Source organism: Gavialis gangeticus, unplaced genomic scaffold (assembly GCF_001723915.1).
Source record: "Gavialis gangeticus isolate Ggan-Ray unplaced genomic scaffold, GavGan_comp1, whole genome shotgun sequence".
In the NCBI taxonomy this organism is placed as follows: Eukaryota; Metazoa; Chordata; order Crocodylia; family Gavialidae; genus Gavialis; species Gavialis gangeticus.
Window position 1 is genome coordinate 20,992,850 of NW_017728997.1, and position 21,608 is coordinate 21,014,457.

A 21,608-nucleotide genomic window follows, 5' to 3' on the forward strand; every position below is an offset into this window, starting at 1 on the left:
TCTCCTCAGATTATGGACTCAATAACAGAGTCCAAATGCAGATAATTCTCCCAATTGACTTCAGCAGCCTTATGTTTCTTTCAGGAGAAAATCCCCTGGACTCTGACTGTGGCACCATGTATCTATCAAGGATTGAAAAACTCCTACATAATTTACGCAGAGGCTCAAACCTGAGATTAAAGTTCATGTTGCAACTTAAGTGGAATGTCAAGGTCAGCATATTTATTTGCTTCTACTGTCCGAATGGGAGGAACCTAAGACATTTTGGTTGCTGTTAATCACAGTGGACAAAAGCCATTAATGTGTGGAGGCTTTCTTTTTTGCACAATAGAGCAAACTGATGCCAGTATCTAACAGACAGGTATACTCTCAGTGTAAATCAGATAGCACGCCAGTACATATAGTAACAGGAATGTATTTGGGGTGCTATTCTTACCTTGGCAACAGTTCCTATTGGAAAGGCAAGATGGTCAGGATTGAGGTATGGTGCCTATCCGACTGTCAGAGAGAGAGCTCCAGTGTTCAGGTATTACCTCCTGGAACTGCAAAAGGCAGAGCTTGCAATCATTATTCATGCAAGACTCCTACACAAGTCTTGGGCCCCAGGTGACACTGAAGTTGGGGTGTGAAAGTAATGGAGGTCTGAGCCCAATATTTCAGCCCAGAGGCAGCTGAAAAAGCATCCAGAGAATAAACAGCACAACTGTGAATGATTCATCTCCAGGGGGGACGGAAGAGCCAATGGGACAGCCCAGCGCGAGGAGGTGTGTCACCTGTCCTGTCTGTGCTCACAGCTGGGGAGACCTGTTTGCAGAAGCCATCAGGCGGGTTGTTTCATTGGAGATCATCTCAGAGCTGCTGCTGTTCCCAAGTGCTTCTCCCTCCTCACTCTCCTGAACCCACTTTTCCTCCATCTCTTGTCTCCCCAGCAGGTATGTCCAGCCTGAAGGAAATCTGCAGTGGCCTCCCACTGCACCCCGTGCCTGAAAACAGAGGTCGAAAGAGAGGAATTCCACACGCGCCTGTGAGGACCCCCAACCTTACCGCTCAGGAGGAGAAGGTAATGCAGCTGTCTGCAGGGCTAGGCCTCCCATCTCCCTCAGATCCTCTTTGGTCAAAGCAGCAGAGCTGGTGCCCCAAATGCTTCACCAGGTGTGAGCTACCTAAGCTCTTGGCAATTAAATAAATATAATATCTCTGACATGGCAGAGGGACACAGCCATGGGGGCTCTTCTGCTTTTTATTCCAGGAATCCTCCCCCAAAGATCAGGTCAGACACTTTGGTGCCTAAACCAGGGACTTTAGGCTCCATCACTGTCCACCCAGCACCTTTCACCTAGTACTCTGTTAAGAACAGGCTAGCCCAGCATAAAGTATGGAAAGTCAACACCTTGCTACAAATCTCTGCCATGGATATATTTTATTTTTTGCTTATAAGATTTGACAGGGAAAATATTTGTGAAAATGTAGTCAGAAACAGGATGGCATGGGGACACAGACCTCAAGACTTTGGGTTAATTATTTGTTTGTGGTTGGGCAATGTCCGTTGTTTGACCAGGCATGCTATACTGTTAAGTAATCATGACTCGTGGTTCATAGTTGAGGTTTTTTGTTTTTGTTTTTAATTTTAACACCAAAAGTTTAAATTAAAAATGAAGGGTCAAAGGGTGAAGTTACTAGGAATCTAAGACAAGGGCAGCAAGATGGGTTTCTGAGTGGTTTGAAAAGCTGTGTTTCATCAGATAATGTTAGCAATCAGAATAGAAGATGGTACTTTTCCCCCCACATGGGGGATATGTAGGAACATATTCATGACTAAGTGGCACACTCCACTGGCACCAGTGGAATCATATTGTGCTTATGGCAGTGATGAGTTGGCATGTGGAGTCAAGCTAAGAGGAGCCACAATAGTTAAAACCCATCAGGGCTGAGGGTGCATAAAACTAAACTCTTTCTCATGTCCCCATCCCTACTCCATGGGATGGGAACCCCCACTTTTACAGACTGGGACTCCATGGGCACTGGCTTAGCAAGAGGGGCACTGCCATGAGCTATATCCACTGAGGATTTAATGTTGCTCTATGGATCAGCCACTGCTGAGGAGTCCTCTTTGGCTATTATAACACAGCCTTATGGAAGTGAATGGCAGTATTGCTTGAAAGACCCCTGCTTCGTGTAAAGGGAAAAGCAACAGCACAGCTGTACAGAGACATAAAAAATCTGCAGCTATTCTAAAATCAGTGTGTGAACCTACAGAGGGGGGCTAACCCCCCTCGCTCTAGCATGAGAGAGTCCTCCCCCTTTCTTCCCTGTGAAACGGTAAGGAATATACTGCTCATGCAGTTTCTTGCCCACTATAATCCCACAAGGAGAAGAACATCAATTGTGTTGTCCACAGCATTTTCCCAGACCAGAAATGTTATGGAAACTGTCTTAGACCCTGTTTGGTTTCGAGCATCCCACTCTTCCCTCCTTATCAACCACATGTAATAAAAGGTCATGCTGGTTGTAAAGGTATTTTTTTTATTGGCTTGTTAAAGACTTAAAAGCTTCCTTTCTGATTTTATTTTATTCTTAATCCTCCACCTTAAAGTCTTAACAGGTTTAAAGTTCCAGCTGGTATTTATTTTATATCTAAAAATCCAAATCTCTTTTTAAGATGCCTTCCATGCTAAGTCTACACAGGGTTTTCAAAACCTTGAGACTCGATTTCAGCTTTGATCAGCAATGCAGAATGCTAAAACTTTTGGAAGATTTTTTTTCTGTATATAGGATGATGTGTCTATTATGTAATTTAAATGGATAATGAGCAAAGTAAAAAATAGGATGTGCCAAATCCTCAGCTGGGGCAAAATTAGTGGGACTCTGTTGATTTTCACCAGCTGAGAATCTGGTCTTGTATGTTTATATCCCTTTGCTCTAATTTTTCTATATTTGCAGTAATAATTCTCAGCCATTTCATTGTTAAGTTTTTGTCGTGCCTCTGTTTCTGGTAATAATGTAAATGTATGAAGTAAGATTTATAAAGATCCAGGTATTTGGGGGCTTGCTGAAGAGAGATGCAATTCTGTATGCCATGTCATCATTAATCTCCTTGGATCAACCAAACCATTTTTGAAAACCTATTTCATCTGTAAGTTGCCTGAGTTCTCTTCTTCCACTTCCACTGCCTACGGCTTGAGAGAGCCTTATCTTCTGTCTTTCCTCTCCATCTCGGGAACCTCAAGCTTTCTGTTTTTCAGCATCCATTTCTTGACCTGAATATTTTGCAAATAGGATGCCCCTAAAACTTGCATTAATTGTGTGTATTCCAAAGTGTTTTGCATGCTAAAGGCATTCACAGATTCCAGTTACGTTGTGAGAGGCTATATCTATCCACTCAGAGGAGAAAATATGCCCATCGGTGTTGCTTAGAATCAGAGGAGAGAATATATGAACTGGCACGTTCTTCCTCCTCTTACTCAGGGAATTTGCCCTTGTGTTCCCTTGAATCACATGTGCATGGGCCACTGACAAGAACAAGTGATACTAACTTTTTGTGATTGAGTTAATGCAGCTAGAGGAGAGCAAGATGGATTTCTATTCAGATTCATGCTTCAACATCATCAGCTAACTTCTAGTTGGATTATTTTTGCTAGAGGTTTCAACATAAAAGGGCATGAGCCAAAAATTTCAAGAATAGAAGCCTAAAGGACACCTTTGCAAAATTGCTGAGTATCTAGCAGCTCTCGCTGAGCCTAGGGCAGGAGAAGGAAGACATGTAGCTCTGGTAGCTGCTGGCACTTTTGAAAATCAGGCTTCTGATGCTACATCCTAATATGGATTGAGGACGCTCACTCTAGGCAGATGGCTTTGAAAGTCCTGGCCACAAAGAACCCAGTTAGACTTTGAGAGCTCATGTACATGAATGGACAGGCAGAAAGATCCTCTTTCACTCCTAAACTGAGATCATCTGAATTGAATGCTACTGAAGGAGGATCATTTAAAAAAAGACAATTCCATTTTTACAATCCCTTTTCAGAGACTAGTTCCACTAAAAATTCCTGGCCTTAGAATCACTAGACAAAAGAAGACAGATGGGACAGATGAAATGTTCATCTCGTGGTTAAAAATACAGAACAGGGACTGAAGGAATCGTGCCTTTGGGACAGTCAGTTCCCCTCTGTGTGCCTCAGTTTCCTACAAATAAATTAGGGCTGTGAAGCTTCCTTTTTATGTTTGTAAAGTGCTTTGAGACCCTCAAATGGAAAGGTCTGATAGCATTGTTATAAAATGGAATTGAGTCCTTTCATATGAATCCTGACCCAGTCAATGGTTTTAAGGAGAGAGGTAAGGAAACTCATTTAGAGAAACAAAGACTCTGATATTTCTGGTTTCTCAAGCGTCCCATGACAAAGATATAAGTAGCTGATGAAGTGTAGTGGGATTTACTGCATTCTTTTGGCTGCATCCTGCTCCCCCCAGAAGTCAGGACCAAGCTTTGCTTTGAATGTAACAGCCCTACTAGTTCTATCGAGCAAAAAACAAGAAGTATGCTAAAAATGGTAGAGAAATGTTAGTTCTGATCCACCAGAAGCATTTTGTATCAAGTACAAGTTGAAATGAGAAAAACACATGAATAATTCTTTCTAGTTGGGATTTTCACAAAAGCCTAAGTGATTCAGGTAAACTTTCCAATTCTACCCTCAGTGCAGTCAGAGCCTGATTTTTAGAAATGCTAAGCACCCGTAACTATAGTTGGTATGAATACAAAGCATTCAAAGAATACAAGCGCTGTGAGGGTCACCTTCTCTTCTTCTGCTTGCAAAGTATCCACAAGGAGACTGTTTCTCTGGGATCCATTCATTTGGGATAAAACTTACTCCTACTCCAAGATCAGCACAAGGCCCTGTATTTTGATGAGTTTATGAGACCTCAGATGTCATATAGGTCTTGTATTTTCCCTCTACAAGGGGCTGAATTCCATCACTAATACTGAAAGGGTTTGCTGAATAATCAATAGTGAATAGATACAAAATTAAAGTTACACTCCTTTGTAGCAATTGGTCAGGCACACCTGATAGTTTTGTTTCTTGTTCATGATTGAAGATACTGGTGAACTTATGGTATTGGTATCAATCCTTTCAATTCAGTTTGGTTCCCAGGAACATGGACATAGGTTTTGCAGGGACTTTCCGGGTCATTAGTCCCCTGTTCTTACAGGCAACCATGTCCTATAATCCCTTTCAGGAACTAAGCAAGCTCCACCTTAAAACTAGCTAGTTTTTTTAGCCTCCAAAACTTTTACTGGGGGCCCCCAGAACCGTACTCCTCTGATGGTGAGGAACCTTTTTCTAAACACCAACCTAGATTTATTCATGGCTGGTTTATATCCATTTGTTCTCATATCAGTGTTGTCTTTTAGCTTGAATAGTTCTTCTTTTAACTGGTATTTACTCTTCTGCTAAATTTATAGTTATATCTCTTGTCATCCTGCACTTGCTAGGCTAAATGAGTCAAGTTTCTTTGATGCCCTCTAATATGGTAAGTTTTTTGTTCTGCTGATCATTCCAGTATCCCTTCTTCTAGACCTTCATAAAACTTTGACATTCATTTCCACGAATGTTTGCATCAGCAAAACTTGGTCTCCCGGTGGCAGGGAAAGTAAATGGGGCATAAGCTCAGTGCAAGTGAATTTTACTTAAAAATCCAAATCGATATTTAGAAAAAGCACATGCACTGTTTACCCAGCTGTAATACTAGCTTGTCCATTTTACTGTTTGTATTTATAGAAGAAGTTAAAAATATCCCCAAGCAATGCCATTATGCTACAAATTATGCAAAGTATTTATTGGATAACATGGGGTCACTCAAAGCAGGTTAGAAACATAATATTTTCATTCCTACTGCATTCCAGTTCTCATGGGAGAATACAGCCATGACTTCAAATATCGCAACATTTTGTCTTTTTGTGTTTCACAACAATTTTTTCCCACATGGAATTTTAACCCTGACTGTGTTTTATTTTTAAGAGGTGTGAGGCAGTTTTATCCTCTTTTTAGATATTCTTCAGAGCCAGATCATTGTACTTATGGCTTATTGTAGCTGAGATGTCCAATAACAAAAAACCTCAAATTCCATCCCATGTTAATGATAGCTGGGCTTTTGCATTAGCTAACAAGCTCTTGAGAAGCACCTGCTTATCAAGATGCTGAAGAAATGGGTGGCAGTTGAAAAGGAATTTTCATTTCCATCCCCCAAAATGGATGTTTTCTTGTTTTTTTTTTCATACTCTCAATGAGGGTCCCAGTTTCCAGATTATTGGCCAGATCTTCAGCTGGTGTGAATCAGGACAACTATTGACTTCAAGGAGATTTGACCCCCTGGGCTCAATACCAAGCATGCCTATGCCAGTACCACTTCATTTCATGGTCAGGTGATCTGTTCACAACTGCACTGCATTCATTTTGACTCTTCTGGAAGACCCTATGGATGGCAGAGGGAGTTTTGCATATGGAAAATTTGGGGGCACAAATGATGAGATAGCTGAAAAATTCCAGCCATAAGAGTCGAACCGTGGCCCCATTGAAGCCAACTAGACTTGGCCAGGACTTGGACTTTATATAGCTTTCAAGGTTCTTGCTAAAGTGGTTTCTCTTCAGAAAAGGACCTATGCTAAATTCATCAAGAATGAGGGGGGCATGTGTTTTCCCCACAGTATTCTGGGTGCCGTTAGTCCCAGTTTTCTGTAAAATAACTGCATCCGTGGCTCCCCTGTACAGCCACCAGAGGGTGCTACAAGCGCAGGGTATATTTGCAGCACTGAGTCCTCCCCAAACCTGCATGGTGGCTTATTGGGCTGTCTTCGAAGTAAAGCAAACTATATCTCAAAACCTCACAAAACAACCAGATGAAGTTATTCAAAATATCTTCAGTGGAAAGCAGCATGGATAGTGCTGCCATTTATAATGCAAATGGAAAATCTTTTTGGTGATCTTTGCAGGCAATTAGCTTTGTAAAGGTTGTACAATCTTTACTCTTGTATGGTGCTAATAGAGTGGAAAGGGAAATACGTTTTTGGTATATGACTTAAAAAGTGACTAAAGTTAATGACACATGCATATCGTCGTTCATCCAAAAGGATACCAAAATGCTTTGCATGCTATGGGCAGCATCTTTGAAAGCAGCGGCCCAGTGCAGCCTGTAGTATACAATAATCACTTTAATACGGAAAGGGAGAAATGCTATAACTGCTAATGATGCACAGCAATATCCTATTCAATGGTGTAGGACACAAAAGGACAAGTATTCTTAGCCAGCTGGAACCTGGGTTGGAAGAAGTTTGGCCTGGTAGCATGTCTTGTACACTTGCTTATGACACAGCAGTGAAAACCTTTGATCTTAATGAAAGTTTCAGGAAATCTCATATTAGTGGTTCTGAATAACATCACCCTTGCAGGCACAGTGCCCCCTTACTGCAACAATAAGGAACTGGTTCAGTGCTGACTTGCAGGAAAGACCACTGCCTACCAAATCTCCTGCAGAACATGACCTAGGTGAAAGAGCTGACGATGCTAGTAAAATAGCTTACATTTTTATACAGCTTGAAATAATCTTTGAAATGCTAGTTGTGTTCCCCGCTGGCAGAACAATTATATATATCTGAAAAACTACATATTTTACCCAAAATAATATCTACTACTGACCATTTGGACAATTAAAAATTACAGGTAAAATAAACAGCATTTTTATTATTTCTGTCAGTCACTCATAAGCAGACATTTAGGTGTGGCCAAACACTGGATAAAAATGGCTTTTAATATCCAAATCAAGAATTGTAAAGTTTTTAAATGTTGCCTGTTGCATGTATTTCATGCTTTTCTCTACTAGAAAATAGGCTTTTTTTTTTTCTTTTCTTTTCTCAAAAGCTGACCCATTTTTAGCTGACATTCATCTTGGTTTTGGCTGAATAATGTGCAAGATAAAAAGATTTTCTTTAAAAACTCATTGATTTTTCAAGTTGTAAGGAATATAAAAAAAAACCCTTGAATTTTAAGCTTCTAATAATGCTTTATATGGCAATGATCTGACAAGCACAGATTACCAAATGTCATCGTATACTATGAGTGTACTCTTTGAGTAAAATTTATGCTGAGGTAGAGAGCCAGAAGGCCTATCTATCACTTAAATCCCATATAAATTCTATCTGGAGTGAACTTTTTGCACATAAGCAAATTTTGCACATAATCAAATGCCACATGTCTCCTTGATTTTAATTCCCTTCATGGGATTGTTTCTAAAAATTCTTCACTAAGAACAAAGATTAGGAGAATATTTCTTTGCAAGGGATTAGAAATGACAGGCAAACACTTTTAAAAATAACCAGGCACATCACATTTATGCTTGATCCTAGATTCACATATCTTACTTGCATTAATAGGAATTATGTAGGCACATTAAGAGGATAAAAAATCACTAGAAATCACCCGAGGCTATGAATGACATACTGTATTCAGTATACAGTAAGGAGGTAGCACCTAATGCATGGTGCTTTATTGAAACACTGAAGACTTGGTCACTGCCCTGAAGCTTGAGCAGAAGGTCATTTTACTCTTTATCACAGAGCATTGCTCAATAAACTTCTCAGAAGGCCAGATTCTCTGGTCCTCTTTAGCTCCCGTGTGCAATTTTAGTGCTTCAAAGAGACCATAAACTGGCTATATCTCCATAGCTAAGGGCATCAGGGGTGGGCCATGTCTATGCAAGGCGCTGACTGCGCAGTTGTTACTGCATACACAAGTACTAAATGACTGAGCAGTAACCAGAGTTACTGTGCAGTAGTGTCCCCAAATGGCTGTTTAGTGATGCTGACTGTGCCGTAGCTCGTTACTACTGTGCAGTAGCATCGCATCGTGCCACATGGCGCTGCTGTGCAGTAGTCACGAGCTACTGCACAGTCAGCACCTTGTATAGACGCGGCCAGGGCGTAACTGTTCATCACTGCCCTCCTGAACCAGTTGGAGGAATGTGCTGGATGCATGAAAGGAGTGGCCAGAGTGCTAACATATTCCAGTTACCCTCCACTGGCTCCTTTTTTGACCTCTCTTGCTGTGCTCAGTGGAAATTAGGCACATCATAGAAACTGGGCTTGAGTACTTTGGCTTGTGCAAGAATTAGGATGAAGAAGTTTCACCAGAAGTGCTGTCTCTCACACTTGCTGGGTCCTTACTCTTTTAAGGTCAGCATCCTTGAATACTCTTATAATCTGGGCAGGTTTCCCATGGAGTGCAGTATAGATCATGAGTGTGGTAGCTGCTCACTTCATTTTACTCATGCCTTTGTTTTTCCATCAGCTGGCTCTGCAGAACTCCTTGCGTTATTTCCCACCTGAATTACACCAACTGCTGGCATCCGAATTTGAAGATGAGCTTAGGCGCTATGGACATATTTACATGTATAGATTCTATCCGCACATTGAGATGAGGTAAAGTTTGGGATGTGTGCTTCAAAATTTCCAGGCAGCAGCCACTTACATACTAATTCCACTTTGGGCATGAAAATCACCTCTGGATATAGAGGTAGCCTGAGACCTATGCATCACTAAAGCCCTACTTTAGCTTTTCTGGAAATTGTGTCAAGACTCATTAGTGAAATGAGTGAATATGGTGTTTTTTTGTGTGGGATTATAAAACAGTGCCTGGTTGTCCTGAGTCCTGGGTATAGTTTTGGGATGTCTGTAAGCCACATAGCAGAATTTCTTCATGCTTCAGTCTCTTTACTGCTCTCTGGCCACATGAAATTCCTCATCATTAGTAACCATTATTACTAATTACTAATTAAGTATTAGTTATTACTAATTATTAGTAATTATTACTAATTACTTATTACCTCAACATTAGTAATCTGAACCACGAGCAAAATATTGTACACCCTTGTTGGTGGCTATTGGCTCTTCCCTTTTCTTTCTACCATTACGCTGCTCTCCTCAAATGAAAGCTGCTCTCCTCTATTCTGTGCTGTCTTAACTACCCTGTTGTATTTATAGACCTGAGATTTCGACCCAGCCGCCAGGTGTGAGATATCCATATACCGCTGTTATATTGAGGCCCACAATTGGTAAATCAAGGATTGCTCAGAGGCCCTGAATGACACGAGACCTTTCTGTTTAAGAAAGTCAGTCTTCATGTCACAGAGGGGAGGCATTTGAACCGATTTTAAAGGGACAAAGAGTATTCCCCACAACCAGCTTTCATCTGTGAAGCCTACCCCCTGTGACCCCAGTCTGAAATATGCTGGGCCTGCTGATCGTTGGAGCATGCCTCAAGGTTTTCCTTATGGTTTGGGGGACAGATCTGATGGCACATAGGTTTTTGGAGCAGAGCAGTTTTGTTGAGTGTTAGCTGCTCTTTTTTTAGTCTGATAAACTGCTTCTTGCATCAAACAAGGGCCTGTTTAATATCTGAATAGAAATCTAAATAAATAAGACAAATAACTATAAATCACTCAGATTTGTGTAGACAACTGTTTCTAAGCTCTCAACATTAAATTGGGGCCTAGGTAAACCAAACACTTTCTTTAAAGAGAGCAGAAGTGTTGTTTGAATAGAAAAGTTGGGTTTTCAGTAGAATATAGCTTTGAGTAATATGTTGAGAACAGACTTCCACGGACAGGGTTGGAGTAGGTGACTCAGCAGGTCATCTCTGATGTCAATGAATCTGTGATTATATCAGGTACTTCTAAAAGTTTGTGTATTTTTCTTTTTCAACATTTGTAACACTCTCTCAGAATCTCAGGAATAAAACCCAAAATGTTTCTTTTCCATCTTCTAAGATTTGATTGTGGTTTGTTGTGTATTTCCTGTGGAATATATTCCAGTTTGGTTCTGTTCCATTCATATCAATATGTATGTGTCAATATGCTTTGTGCTAAGAGATATCTAAGAGCGTGCTTTGTAAAGTTGCTTTTGCTCTCATTAATCTTACATTTTAATTAAGATTCTAAAGTTGCTTAGTCCTATAAATTGGCATCAGTTTTCCCATGTATTGTTATTTTGTTACCCCTGAAAACAAAACAAAGCAAAACAACAATAAAAAATAAAAAATCCCGCTGGGCATGTCTACACGTCACCCTATGGTGATGTTGTTACTGTGCTGTGCTTTAGTACTTCGTTTTGGAAGTACCAAAAGGAAGTACTAAAGTACAGTGCAGTAACTGCCTGTACTGTGCCATGCGCATGGCGCATGGATAGGTTTTGTTGCTACTTTACCATAGCGGTGCACTAAAACGGGGAAGCGTGCTGCAATGGTAAAGTAGCTGCCGCTCACATGTAGACCCACATCGCCCTACATTGCCATAGCAATGCACTACAGCTACATAGAGACGTGCCATGGTGATGTAGCAACGTGCTACAGCCACATAGCGTAATATGTAGATAAGCCCACTAAAAATGAATTTCCTCCTGCTTTGACAAAGACCATGATACATGTCATCTTTATCCTGCAGAAAACAGATAGGTTAAAGGATATGTGCCTATGGGATGAGACCAACTGCTAAATCAATACAATATACATTTCAAATCCTGGGCCAGCAGATGAATAATTGTTATAATTGTCAGTCTTTATCCTCATTTTTCCAGAAATGTCCTTCCATATGAAACAAATCTCTGACTATTGGGAGAGTGCATGCTAATGAAGAAACATGAATTGTCTGGTCTACCTGAAGTAACTTTAAATGGCCATAACTTTTCTGCTTGCAAATATAGAGGAGGCAATATAGTGAAATCTTTTTAACATGGTTATGCTCTACTATGAAGATGATGATGATAGACCAAAGAGTCCCTAGCACTTTTGTGGTGGACTATGTACAGGCACATAACAAAGAGATCATCCCTGCCTTGAAGAGCCTGCAATATAAGACTAGAAGTCATAGGACATGTTAATATGACAAGTAGATGGGGGAACACAAGGTCACAATGAGATTATTTCACAAGTTAGCCTTGGTGTATGATACTGCCTTGAATCAAATTGGGTTCTTTCCTTTTCAAGAATCATTATTAGTAACCAGCATTGTGCAGGTCAAACTGTGCCCTCAGTGATATTTGTGAAACCCCACTGGACATTTCTACTATTTTGTTGAGAGTGCTGCCCTGAAGCATACCCCCTACTCTGTTCACCAAAGCAACAGAGCTACCTTAGAGCAGTGCAGCTCAAGACGGAGAGCCTGCAATTGGCACTGGGGTGCATTCTCAGAGTTGCTGTAAGGCAGCTACATTGCACCATTTCCAGGGTTTGGCCTACACAGAGTGGGAATGAATGGGTAGGGCATGTTTCTCAGTGGTGCTCTTCAATTCAGGGTGGAGCCAGTCTCTACATACCCATTGCATCCAGTATAGCTGGAATTGAGTAATCAAACAAGGTGATGGTGCTCCAGGAAGAATCCAGTTGTCAATTCATTGCATTGGCTTGCAAAGCTAGGACGGAAGAGAAATAAAAACAACTTGTTTTTGTCACTCAACTTAGTACCCATTCATGATTCATGACCTCAGCAATTGATAGGAGAAACAGGCTGAATAAAAGTGTTCACAAACAGTCTTTGATTAGCTCTGATACATATCAAAAAAGGCTTTGTCTGTTAATTTGCAGGAATCATTATTTTATTTTTTATTCTTCTCTTATGAATGTCCAATTCTAGGAAGTTTGGTGGCAATTCAGGTTTTGTTCAGTGTCCCCCACCCCTTTTTTTTTTAAACATGCTTTAAAGAAGAACTCTTTGGGTGTATGTTTATTTCAGAGCCTACCCCATAGAGGAATATCCTTGCAAGATCAAATCAGCTGCTGCAATCATGCACATGATCATGAATAACTTGGATCCCTCAGTAGCACAGGTATGGCACAATGAAAATAAAAGTCTCAAAACTGTTCACAGAACAGGAGCAACTCTGCAGGTCTCTTCCTGCATGTGCTCACCTATAAACTGAGCAGTGCAGACACTTACAATGAAATGGATCTCTGCGCAGATGATGCTCAATATAATGGTTAAATGGGTTTTAACTAGTGCCTGAGCCTTACACTGGCCCTTTGCACAAAGGTGAATTGCTCTATGTATCAGTTAGGCACATCTACATGTTCATTAATGTGCTTTAGGATTGAGCATTAAATCTGGTACCTCCATTGTGAGGTACTAGAAAAAGGCACATTAGCCTATTTTAATGCGTTAACTAAAAAGTACATTTTTTTAAAGATGCTTTAATGTGCATTAAAATAGGCTAATGTGCATTAAAGCACATGTGTAGACATGGCTGGTTAATTGTCAATACCTTCAGAAGGGTATCCATATAGTATCCAAGGAGAGGATATCTTTGGAGGACCGAGGGAAATTTATGTTGTGTTATGTCTTAGTAAGCTTTGAGGGAATGTCATGTTTCTCAGGACTGTGTCCTAAGTATGGTTCAGTTCTTCAGTCCCAGTTGCTTCAGTCCTATTGATTTTGATGGGAGTCATGCATGCTAGAGGGCTCTTTCATATGGTAGAGGCCATTGCCTTGCTTTTGTTGAAGGCTTCAGTACCAACCAGGACATTTCTGTCACAGGTCCAACACCCTTTAAATCATTCTGAAGTGTAGATGGTGACTACTAGAATCCTTTAGCTACTCAGCCTTTCTTACAGAGGTCTGCTATTAATGAAGACTGGAATAGGGGTATATAAAGACCCAAATTATTTAGTTTTATTGAGCCTGGGGTGTTGGTAGTGCAAATTTAATAGGTCTCTTTTTGTGTCAGTAAATGTAGAAAAAATATTGTCCCTGGGCAAGGAGAGAACTATGGTAGAGGGCAATGCTCCAAACAAACACAGCAAGATGAACCAATGGAGATTATATTTCCTATCTAGGGGTGGGTTGAGGGACTGCAGAGTTTTGAGAGGTAGCAGAGAGCCATACCAAAATGTTTTAGGAAAACACTTCATTAAAAATTATTGAAATGTACCTTTCTCAGTTTCCACAGGAACTTGTAACTTATGGAGGAAATGGACAAGTCTTCAGCAACTGGGCTCAGGTATGGCATTGGTACATCTTCACTGTTGTGAAAAGATTGATCAGATTTACACTTCAGCCATCCAAAACCATTCTATGTAGACAGAGATGGAGACAATTTTTTGGCAGTCATGGTCTCATAATATTTGAAAACATCCTATCTGGAGCAATGAATGCTAAGTTATAAACTTCAAAGATATACATAGTATTATTTAATGAAAAGAACAAATGCTGCCAATAGGAGTATTGCAACATAAATGTAGCAAGCTGCTGATAACTGGACATATCTACATGTGTGCATTTACTGCACAGTAACAAAAATTACTGCACAGTAGGGATGCATGTCTATACATGCACTGCACAGTAACACTGTGTGTGAGAACAGTCCACACATCGTTAATATGCTTTAACTCCTGCACGTGTAGATGCCGGCCTATTCTTGCTTACTGCATGGTAATTTACTGCACAATAAATTTAAGCCAGCATAAATGCATGTGTAGACACACCCATTGTGTATTTTAAAACCAATTCTGTATTTTCCTGTTGTAAATATACATGCGCCTGTGGTATATACAGATATTTTTAGAGGCAAACTGAATCCTAAGAAGCAAGAATGTATATTTGTTTTGTTGTTTCTAATGATTTCACAGTAGCTTGCACAAAATGCAACATATTAACAGTGTTGGGCTTGACTTAGAAACCATGGTCTTGAATTTGTTTCTAACTGAGTTAAAGATTAGCCAAAGACATAAGTATTAAGTACCAGGTGACCTTCTAGCTCTTTGGAGGCTGTAATTTCAGTTTGGTTAATATTATTTAGATTTTCTTATAGTGGCAAAGAGTGAGTAGAGATTTGAATCTAAACCCAGGGCCAGAATGTTCAATACATCATAAACTTTTTTCATGGAACTTCCTCTGCATACTGTATGTCAGCGTTTCCCAAACTTTTCCTCAGCATGACCCCATTTATGACCCCATTTCCTCAGTATGGCCCCTCATTCCCAACTCACAGCCCCCTAGCACTGCTAGTGCCCTTCACTCCCAATCTGCAGTCCCCCAATCTCCCCAGGTGCCCCAGGGCCAGGGCCCACAGCCCCCTTTCCTCCACCCCAGCACACCTGAGCCCCAGCTGCCACCCACAGGAAGCAGCAGCTGCTGAGGCTGGAGCCCACAGCCCAGCTCCCTGTCCCCCTGCCCCTGTCCCCTCTCCCGCAGGCAGCACGGCCAGAGCAGAGCCTGGGGTGGGGGGGAGGGGAAGGATGTGGGCTGCCCACTGTGGGCTTGGGGCTCCCCACCCTGCTGCCCTTCCTCTGGGCCTCTGCAGCTCAGTGGGTGAGACCTGGCGTGGAAGAAAGTGCCGCGCCATGACCCCATCCACTGATGTTGCAGCCCCATTTGGGGCTGTGACCCTTGGTTTGGAAACCACTGCTGTATGTTCTCCCTATTCCATCCAAAAATAAGATTTATTGCAATGTAGCTGTCTCATGTTATACAACACTAAAATTTACCTTTTAAACATTTCAAGGAAGTCACTGGCATTAATTACAGGGTTAATCCATTACTCTGTATTCTCTTCACTCAGAACCAGACTGTCTATGGTCTGGGAAGCACTGACAAGAGGGAAAAAGCTGTTCTAGGGCCCTCTGGACAGCTGTGTCCAGATGCAGTCTTTTCAAACATTGGAATTCATCCTTCCATCCAACCTCTGAGGCACAAGACGTGCCAAAGGCTGCAGAGCAGCAAAAGGATGAATTAGGGCCGGGGTCCTTGGTTGTTGCTGGCAGAGCAGGACAGATGTGCAGAGAAAAAGAGGGCTAGACCCCCTTCAAGACAGAGAGTCTCAGGGCTGAGGAAGTCTAAAGGCCTCCTAGCTCTCTGCCTCCCTCCCAGAGGGTCTCCTGGCCTGGTATGATTCTACATGTTATTCTAAGGCCATTTATACCAGAAAGTGCCTTTCAGACAAACATGCTTTATAGCAGATATCCCTGTTCAGCTTTGCTGAAGTTATCCTTTTCTTAGTTTTAAAAGAAATTCTTTGACTGCCCTCCTGATCAGAGGAGATGAATGGTCTTGTGACCATAGCACAAGGCTGAGAGATATCAGGCCGGAGTTTTATTTCCAGTCCTACTACAAACTCCACGTGTGGCTATGGGACAATTTGTATGCCCCCCATTTCCTACTCTGTAAAATAGCAGTGGTAATTCTTACCTCTCTTTTGGACCTTTTCTAAAGACCATAATTCATTTGTAAAATCCTTTGAGACCTTGAAGGAAAGGTGCTGTGAAAATGCACTGCACATTTAAGGACCCTGTTCCATGTAGATCATACAGCAGATTTAATGTGGACAGTACCTGCAATTAGATCAGCTGCATACATTTGTTCTGGAAGGCTGACAGTCCTTGGGGCAGATGCTGAACTGCAAGGTAAAAATGGATAAAATGTGGATACATTTCCAGTTCCAGCAGTCTTGTCCAAGTTAGATAGAGCTGTGGTCTGCCAGTCTTCATTGCAGAACAAACAATAACTTTTTGTTACTGATTATTACTGAGTAGCAATTGCATAACTGATCCAGCTATGATGGATACACTCTGTTCTCTGTGGTGTTGTCCTAAAAAGTGCATTTTTAAAAAAGTCATTGTGAAATTTCTCTTGAAAATGCTGCTGTTGCTGGTGTGTGTGTGTGTGTGTGTGTGTGTGTGTGTGTGTGTGTGTGTGTGTATGTATATAGGTATATATATGTAAGTATATATACATATATATATCTAACACTGATATCTACACTGATCCTTCTGGCTAATTAAAGACGTGCACGCACACACATACGAAATACAAGACATGAAATACAGCAAGATTGAACTATTTAGAGAGTTTTCAGTTCTTTAGTACTGGAGCTACATGAGAAATAATTTCCCCACTCTGTGGAAGTTTTGAGGGTTTCAAATATTTTCCTGTTCTGCACTGGGATAAAATTGTAGCCTTTCAAAGGTCTTTATAAGGCAGGGGGAACAGAGAAAAAGAGAACCTTATCCACCCAGAATAGTCAGTAGTCCAGTAGTTGGACCCAGAATGTGAGAGACCAAAATTGTAGTCCCTTTCCTTGCTGGCTCCCAAATTCAGGAAAATTCTCTTAACCTCTGGGCTGCTTACTGTTCTGAAATGGGTGAAGCTGTTTTTCCTGTCTGAGAGCAGTTGAAACAAGCTGTTGAAACTAGCATGTACATTCCCATAGGACATGTTGCAACAACAAAAAATGAAACATTTTGTCAGAAAATTCCTCACCATGTATAATTAGGACAGTAATAAAGTGTGCAAAATAATATGGACTCCTCTCTATTGAGAAATAATGGACTTGAGTCAACTTTTTCAGCCAATTTAGATACTAACAGCTCAATTCTGCTCCCTGGTATAAATCCCAAGCCACTATTGATTTTTGCAAATTATTTGGGGAATTTTCTGTTTCTGGGTGCACCAAGCTTTGCATTTTCTTTCATCCATGAAGAAGATGATTTCTGTTTGTGACAAACAATTCTTTCCTTTTCAAGTGCAAATTGTAACCTTCATGTATTTCCAAGCTGAAAAACCACACTAAAATATCCTTTTTCAGGTTAGGATCAATAGTTTATGTGGGCGTTTCATCATTGTTACTCTAAAGAAGAATTTTTAGCATTTGGCTTTGGGAAATTTGCCAGAAAACTGCCAGTTCAAGTTAAAATTAGAACAATTCTAAAAATGATTCGTTAAAATGCTAGCAAGTTGTTTCTGGGTTTTGTAGTGGGGGAAAAAAAGGCACGTTTTTGTTTTTGCTTTACTTTCTGGATCTCATTCAGGCTTTTGCTCAGTAGTAATTTATGTATTTCCTGCTATGCAATGTCCTTGTAATGGACCTTATTAAAAGGAAGAATGTGGTGAAGGCTCTGGTTGCTGTTCTATATAAAAAACCTGCTATTTTTCCACGTAGCTGTTTTTGTACTAGGAACTTGAAAGCTCTGTGAAGAAAGATCCATGTGAGATGGAAACAGCTTCACTAGTTTTCCTTTGCTTTAACCTTCAGTTCTGGTTGGTGATGCACTATTTGTCCGAGGTGACTGAAGAGCAAACATTAGTGATGTACAGTGGGCATCCTTTGGGCCTGTTCCCCAGCCATCTGCATGCACCTCGATTAGTCATCACTAATGGTATGGTAGGTATTCACATCACATTCTGTTGTCTGCACCCTGCCTTTTAAACGTATTCCTTCTTAGAGCTTTCTTATTGTTTGAATTTATTGCAGCACAACTAAAAAACATGTATAGGTCCAAATTCCCACATTTATTCTAGTGCAACCCCTTCTACATCTTCACAGCTCCATTAGGGTCACTGACAATAGGAGTCTGCAATGCTAGTAATCTTTTGTCATGACCTACCCAGGGAAGATCGAATGAATGCTTTAGAGATGAAAGGCAGGCAAAGTTCTTCAGGTAAATGTCGGCTACAATCAACAAACCTAGAAATTAAGGATGTCATTGCTAGTCCCCTGAGCCATCAGTACACATCACTTCATTTCTTGTGGATAGATAGTTGCCTTATCTAAGATTCGAAAGACAATTACATGGCAGATTAGGCACTTCTCCCATGCTTTTAGAACATAGGGAGCTAAACCTACTTGCCTTACTGATTTCCATTGATTTGCTACTTTTGTGTGAATAGAATTCCAGGTTTCAGCCTGTGGAAAAGAATGGTTAAATTCTATATTTTTTTTTCTTTAGGTTGTACCCAACTATTCCTCCAGAGATGAATATGAGAAAATGTTTGCAATGGGAGTCACAATGTAAGATATATATTCACTACTAATCTAGGTTTGCAAATGTATAGATTTGCAGTCTTATCTTAGCTAGAACTGAGTCAGGGACCAGTCTTCATTTGATTAGAATTTCTAGTATAGACAGATTTTTAACTGGGTTTCATAGCTGAATCAAGGCCCTGATTTGGTAAAGCATTAAATCCAAGCTTAACTTTCAGAGCATGAATTATCCCATTCATAGTTTGCAAAGCACGTAAGTATGAATTTCAGTGATGCTAGCATTTGAAGTTAAGGGTAAGGGCTTTGCCACTGAGTCCTAAAGTCATAATCATGGACCTTGAAGCAGAACTGAAGTTGTCATGATTTTTGCTATATTTCTGGAATTAATTATTCAGTTGATTTTTTTTTCATGTTCATTTAGTTTATGGAGCAGGGGATTGTCCACCCAATTATATGAGTGTTCGTGCTGGTGAGAGACTGAATGGCTGTAGGGTTGTTAAAAGCCATGGAGAATTAGAGGTACATAAATAAGGAGCTGTGAGCATGTGGAAGAGAGTAAATAAAGAGGGTGAACATGGAGGCTGGGATTTTTTAAGAACTTCACATGAGTAGGCACTCAGGGTAGCATTTTTAAAATCATTTGGATAAGGGCAACCATGTAACCAAAGTGCTTTTAAAAATCGTACTGTCCAGTGCTCCTGGACTCCCAGCTCAAGTTGGACATTCACATTGTTGGGTCAGATATAATGGTTGGGACTGCCTGGGAGCCAAATAAACACATGCTTCCATTGTATGTGTTTGCACCACAATTGTGCAATTATAAGTGACATATGTGAAACTCCCTTTGCTTAATATGTGAGTTCAGCGCTTGAAACAATGGTGGGGTATTGAAAGGGCAACCTACTTTTTATGTTTCTGGGCAATTTTTTATTTTTAATTCAGAAACAATTCAGTTAAGTGGGGATAATATGATGCCTGCTAATAACAGATTATATAGCCATATAAAATGCTCTTATTGCAATTTTATTTTGAGTTGGGTAAAAGTGATATCATTGCATTTGCTGTTATTGCCAGGTATGGCCAGATGACAGCAGGGAGCTATTGCTACATTGGACCACAGGGAATAGTTCATGGAACAGTGGTAAGAGATTTTGGAGCAGGAACACTCCCTCCTAGAGATAGCCACTAGCCAGGGCTGTTCTAATTGCTGTTGTCAGGGTGCTCCTGACTATAGAAGGAAATTAATTTGGCTGCCACATTAATAAATGTGTGGTTCTCCTCCAAGCTACAGCTCTGGCCCACATTCCAAGTTTGAGACTGTTGGGCTGTTGTCTAGTTAAAACAGGAGAGCTACAAACTAGCTATTTTTTTTTACCAGGTGCTTCTTGTATAGCATCTTTAAGTCCTGTCTCAAGACTTCTGTGCATGATTTCTGTAAACAAAAGTGTATCCGCTGAGTCCTTTTGGATTTAAAGAAACCTTTATTCAACACACATTCCCTGCTTTGGCTTCATGGCAGGGTTGATTCAGGCATCTCTAAGCTGTTGGTGAGAGTGTCTTTGACCTTGACTATCTTACAAGCATAGAAATGGAGGGCTGGAAGAGACTTCCAAAGATCATCTTGTCCATGGGGCCTCCACTGTAGCGGGGGCCAAGTATAATCAGAAGTGATGACTCTGCAGTGGAACTCAGCAACTTGCTGTCTTCTCTGACACTCCCAATAGTTTCTCCTGACACTGAGCATTAATAATTTCTTAATTCGATTTCATTGTATTCCAAACTTCTTGTAAAGGGTGGACCATTTGGTCCTTCTAAAATTACCAATGCCTTATGGCACCATAACAAATTCCATTTATAAACACATGTAGCTTCCACACAAATGTGAGAGTGCAGTAGTGTTATGGACATATTAAATAAAAGTAACTGGAGGATGTTTAAGAAAAGGAGCCTCTAATCATTACTTTATTGCGTGCTGTGCTTTAGCTGACTGTGCTGAATGCAGGTCGTCGCTATTTGGGTGTGGAGGACCTGGCTGGAAAAGTGTTTGTCACCTCTGGCCTTGGTGGGATGAGTGGTGCCCAGGCTAAAGCTGCAGTTATTGTTGGATGTGTTGGGATCATTGCTGAGGTAAGACCAGCACCTCCTTATTGTCACTTGATCTTTCTGTTGCTCTGTGTCCTGTCTCAGATTTCTGCGCTCTGCTGATGCATGTCTTGTTTTCTCTTCCTGGTTGGCCTTCCCTTGCCAAACCCCACTCTGGCTGCATCTTCTTCTGCTCATTTGCTAGGTCATTTATAATTTTCTCTACTCTATTAAGTATATAAAACATACAGCTTATTGGAACTCATTAACAATATTTTCTCCACAGAACTATACATCTTTGTTATTGCTTATTATAATCTCTCCTTCATTTCCTCCAGCACTGTGGTCTGACTGTTACCAGTTCATTGTATTAGACCTCAAACTATAGACCGTGTCTTTTTATGTTTGTAAAGTGCCAGCTACTTGCGTGGTGCTATATAAGTAATAAATCAGTGGAGTGGCACAGTGGAGTGGGCAGGTTTGACTGTGTAGGCTGAATTCAGCATTGCTGTAAATGGCTGTAACTCCTACATACTTCAGTAGAAATTGTGCAGTCTTACGCCAGGAATGATTTTGACCAATGCTGTTCAAACAGGGGTGATTTTAATAGGATTAGTGGTTAATGCCTCTGGCAGCCTCATCAAATTATAAGTATGCCTAATGGAAATGTTGGAATGTACTAGTCATTTAGGTGGGGTTTTCATAAGTACTCAGCATTGGGCTAACTGTGCTCTCACTA

The 21,608-nt window shown here is 40.7% G+C and overlaps 1 protein-coding gene across 2 annotated transcripts in view; it reads left to right on the forward strand.

The window, feature by feature from the left end:
- Positions 1-804: 804 nt before the first annotated feature.
- The window catches only part of UROC1 (urocanate hydratase 1), a 67,588-nt gene continuing 46,784 nt past the window's right edge, over positions 805-21,608 (forward strand). For both annotated transcript variants that reach the window (XM_019504921.1, XM_019504922.1), the window contains exons 1-8: positions 805-1,060; positions 9,333-9,463; positions 12,769-12,862; positions 13,970-14,029; positions 18,059-18,187; positions 18,753-18,814; positions 19,862-19,928; positions 20,771-20,914. In XM_019504921.1, the coding sequence (XP_019360466.1) occupies positions 935-1,060; positions 9,333-9,463; positions 12,769-12,862; positions 13,970-14,029; positions 18,059-18,187; positions 18,753-18,814; positions 19,862-19,928; positions 20,771-20,914 (813 nt within the window). In that variant the 5' untranslated portion in view covers positions 805-934. The remainder of the gene's footprint in view (positions 1,061-9,332; positions 9,464-12,768; positions 12,863-13,969; positions 14,030-18,058; positions 18,188-18,752; positions 18,815-19,861; positions 19,929-20,770; positions 20,915-21,608) is intronic.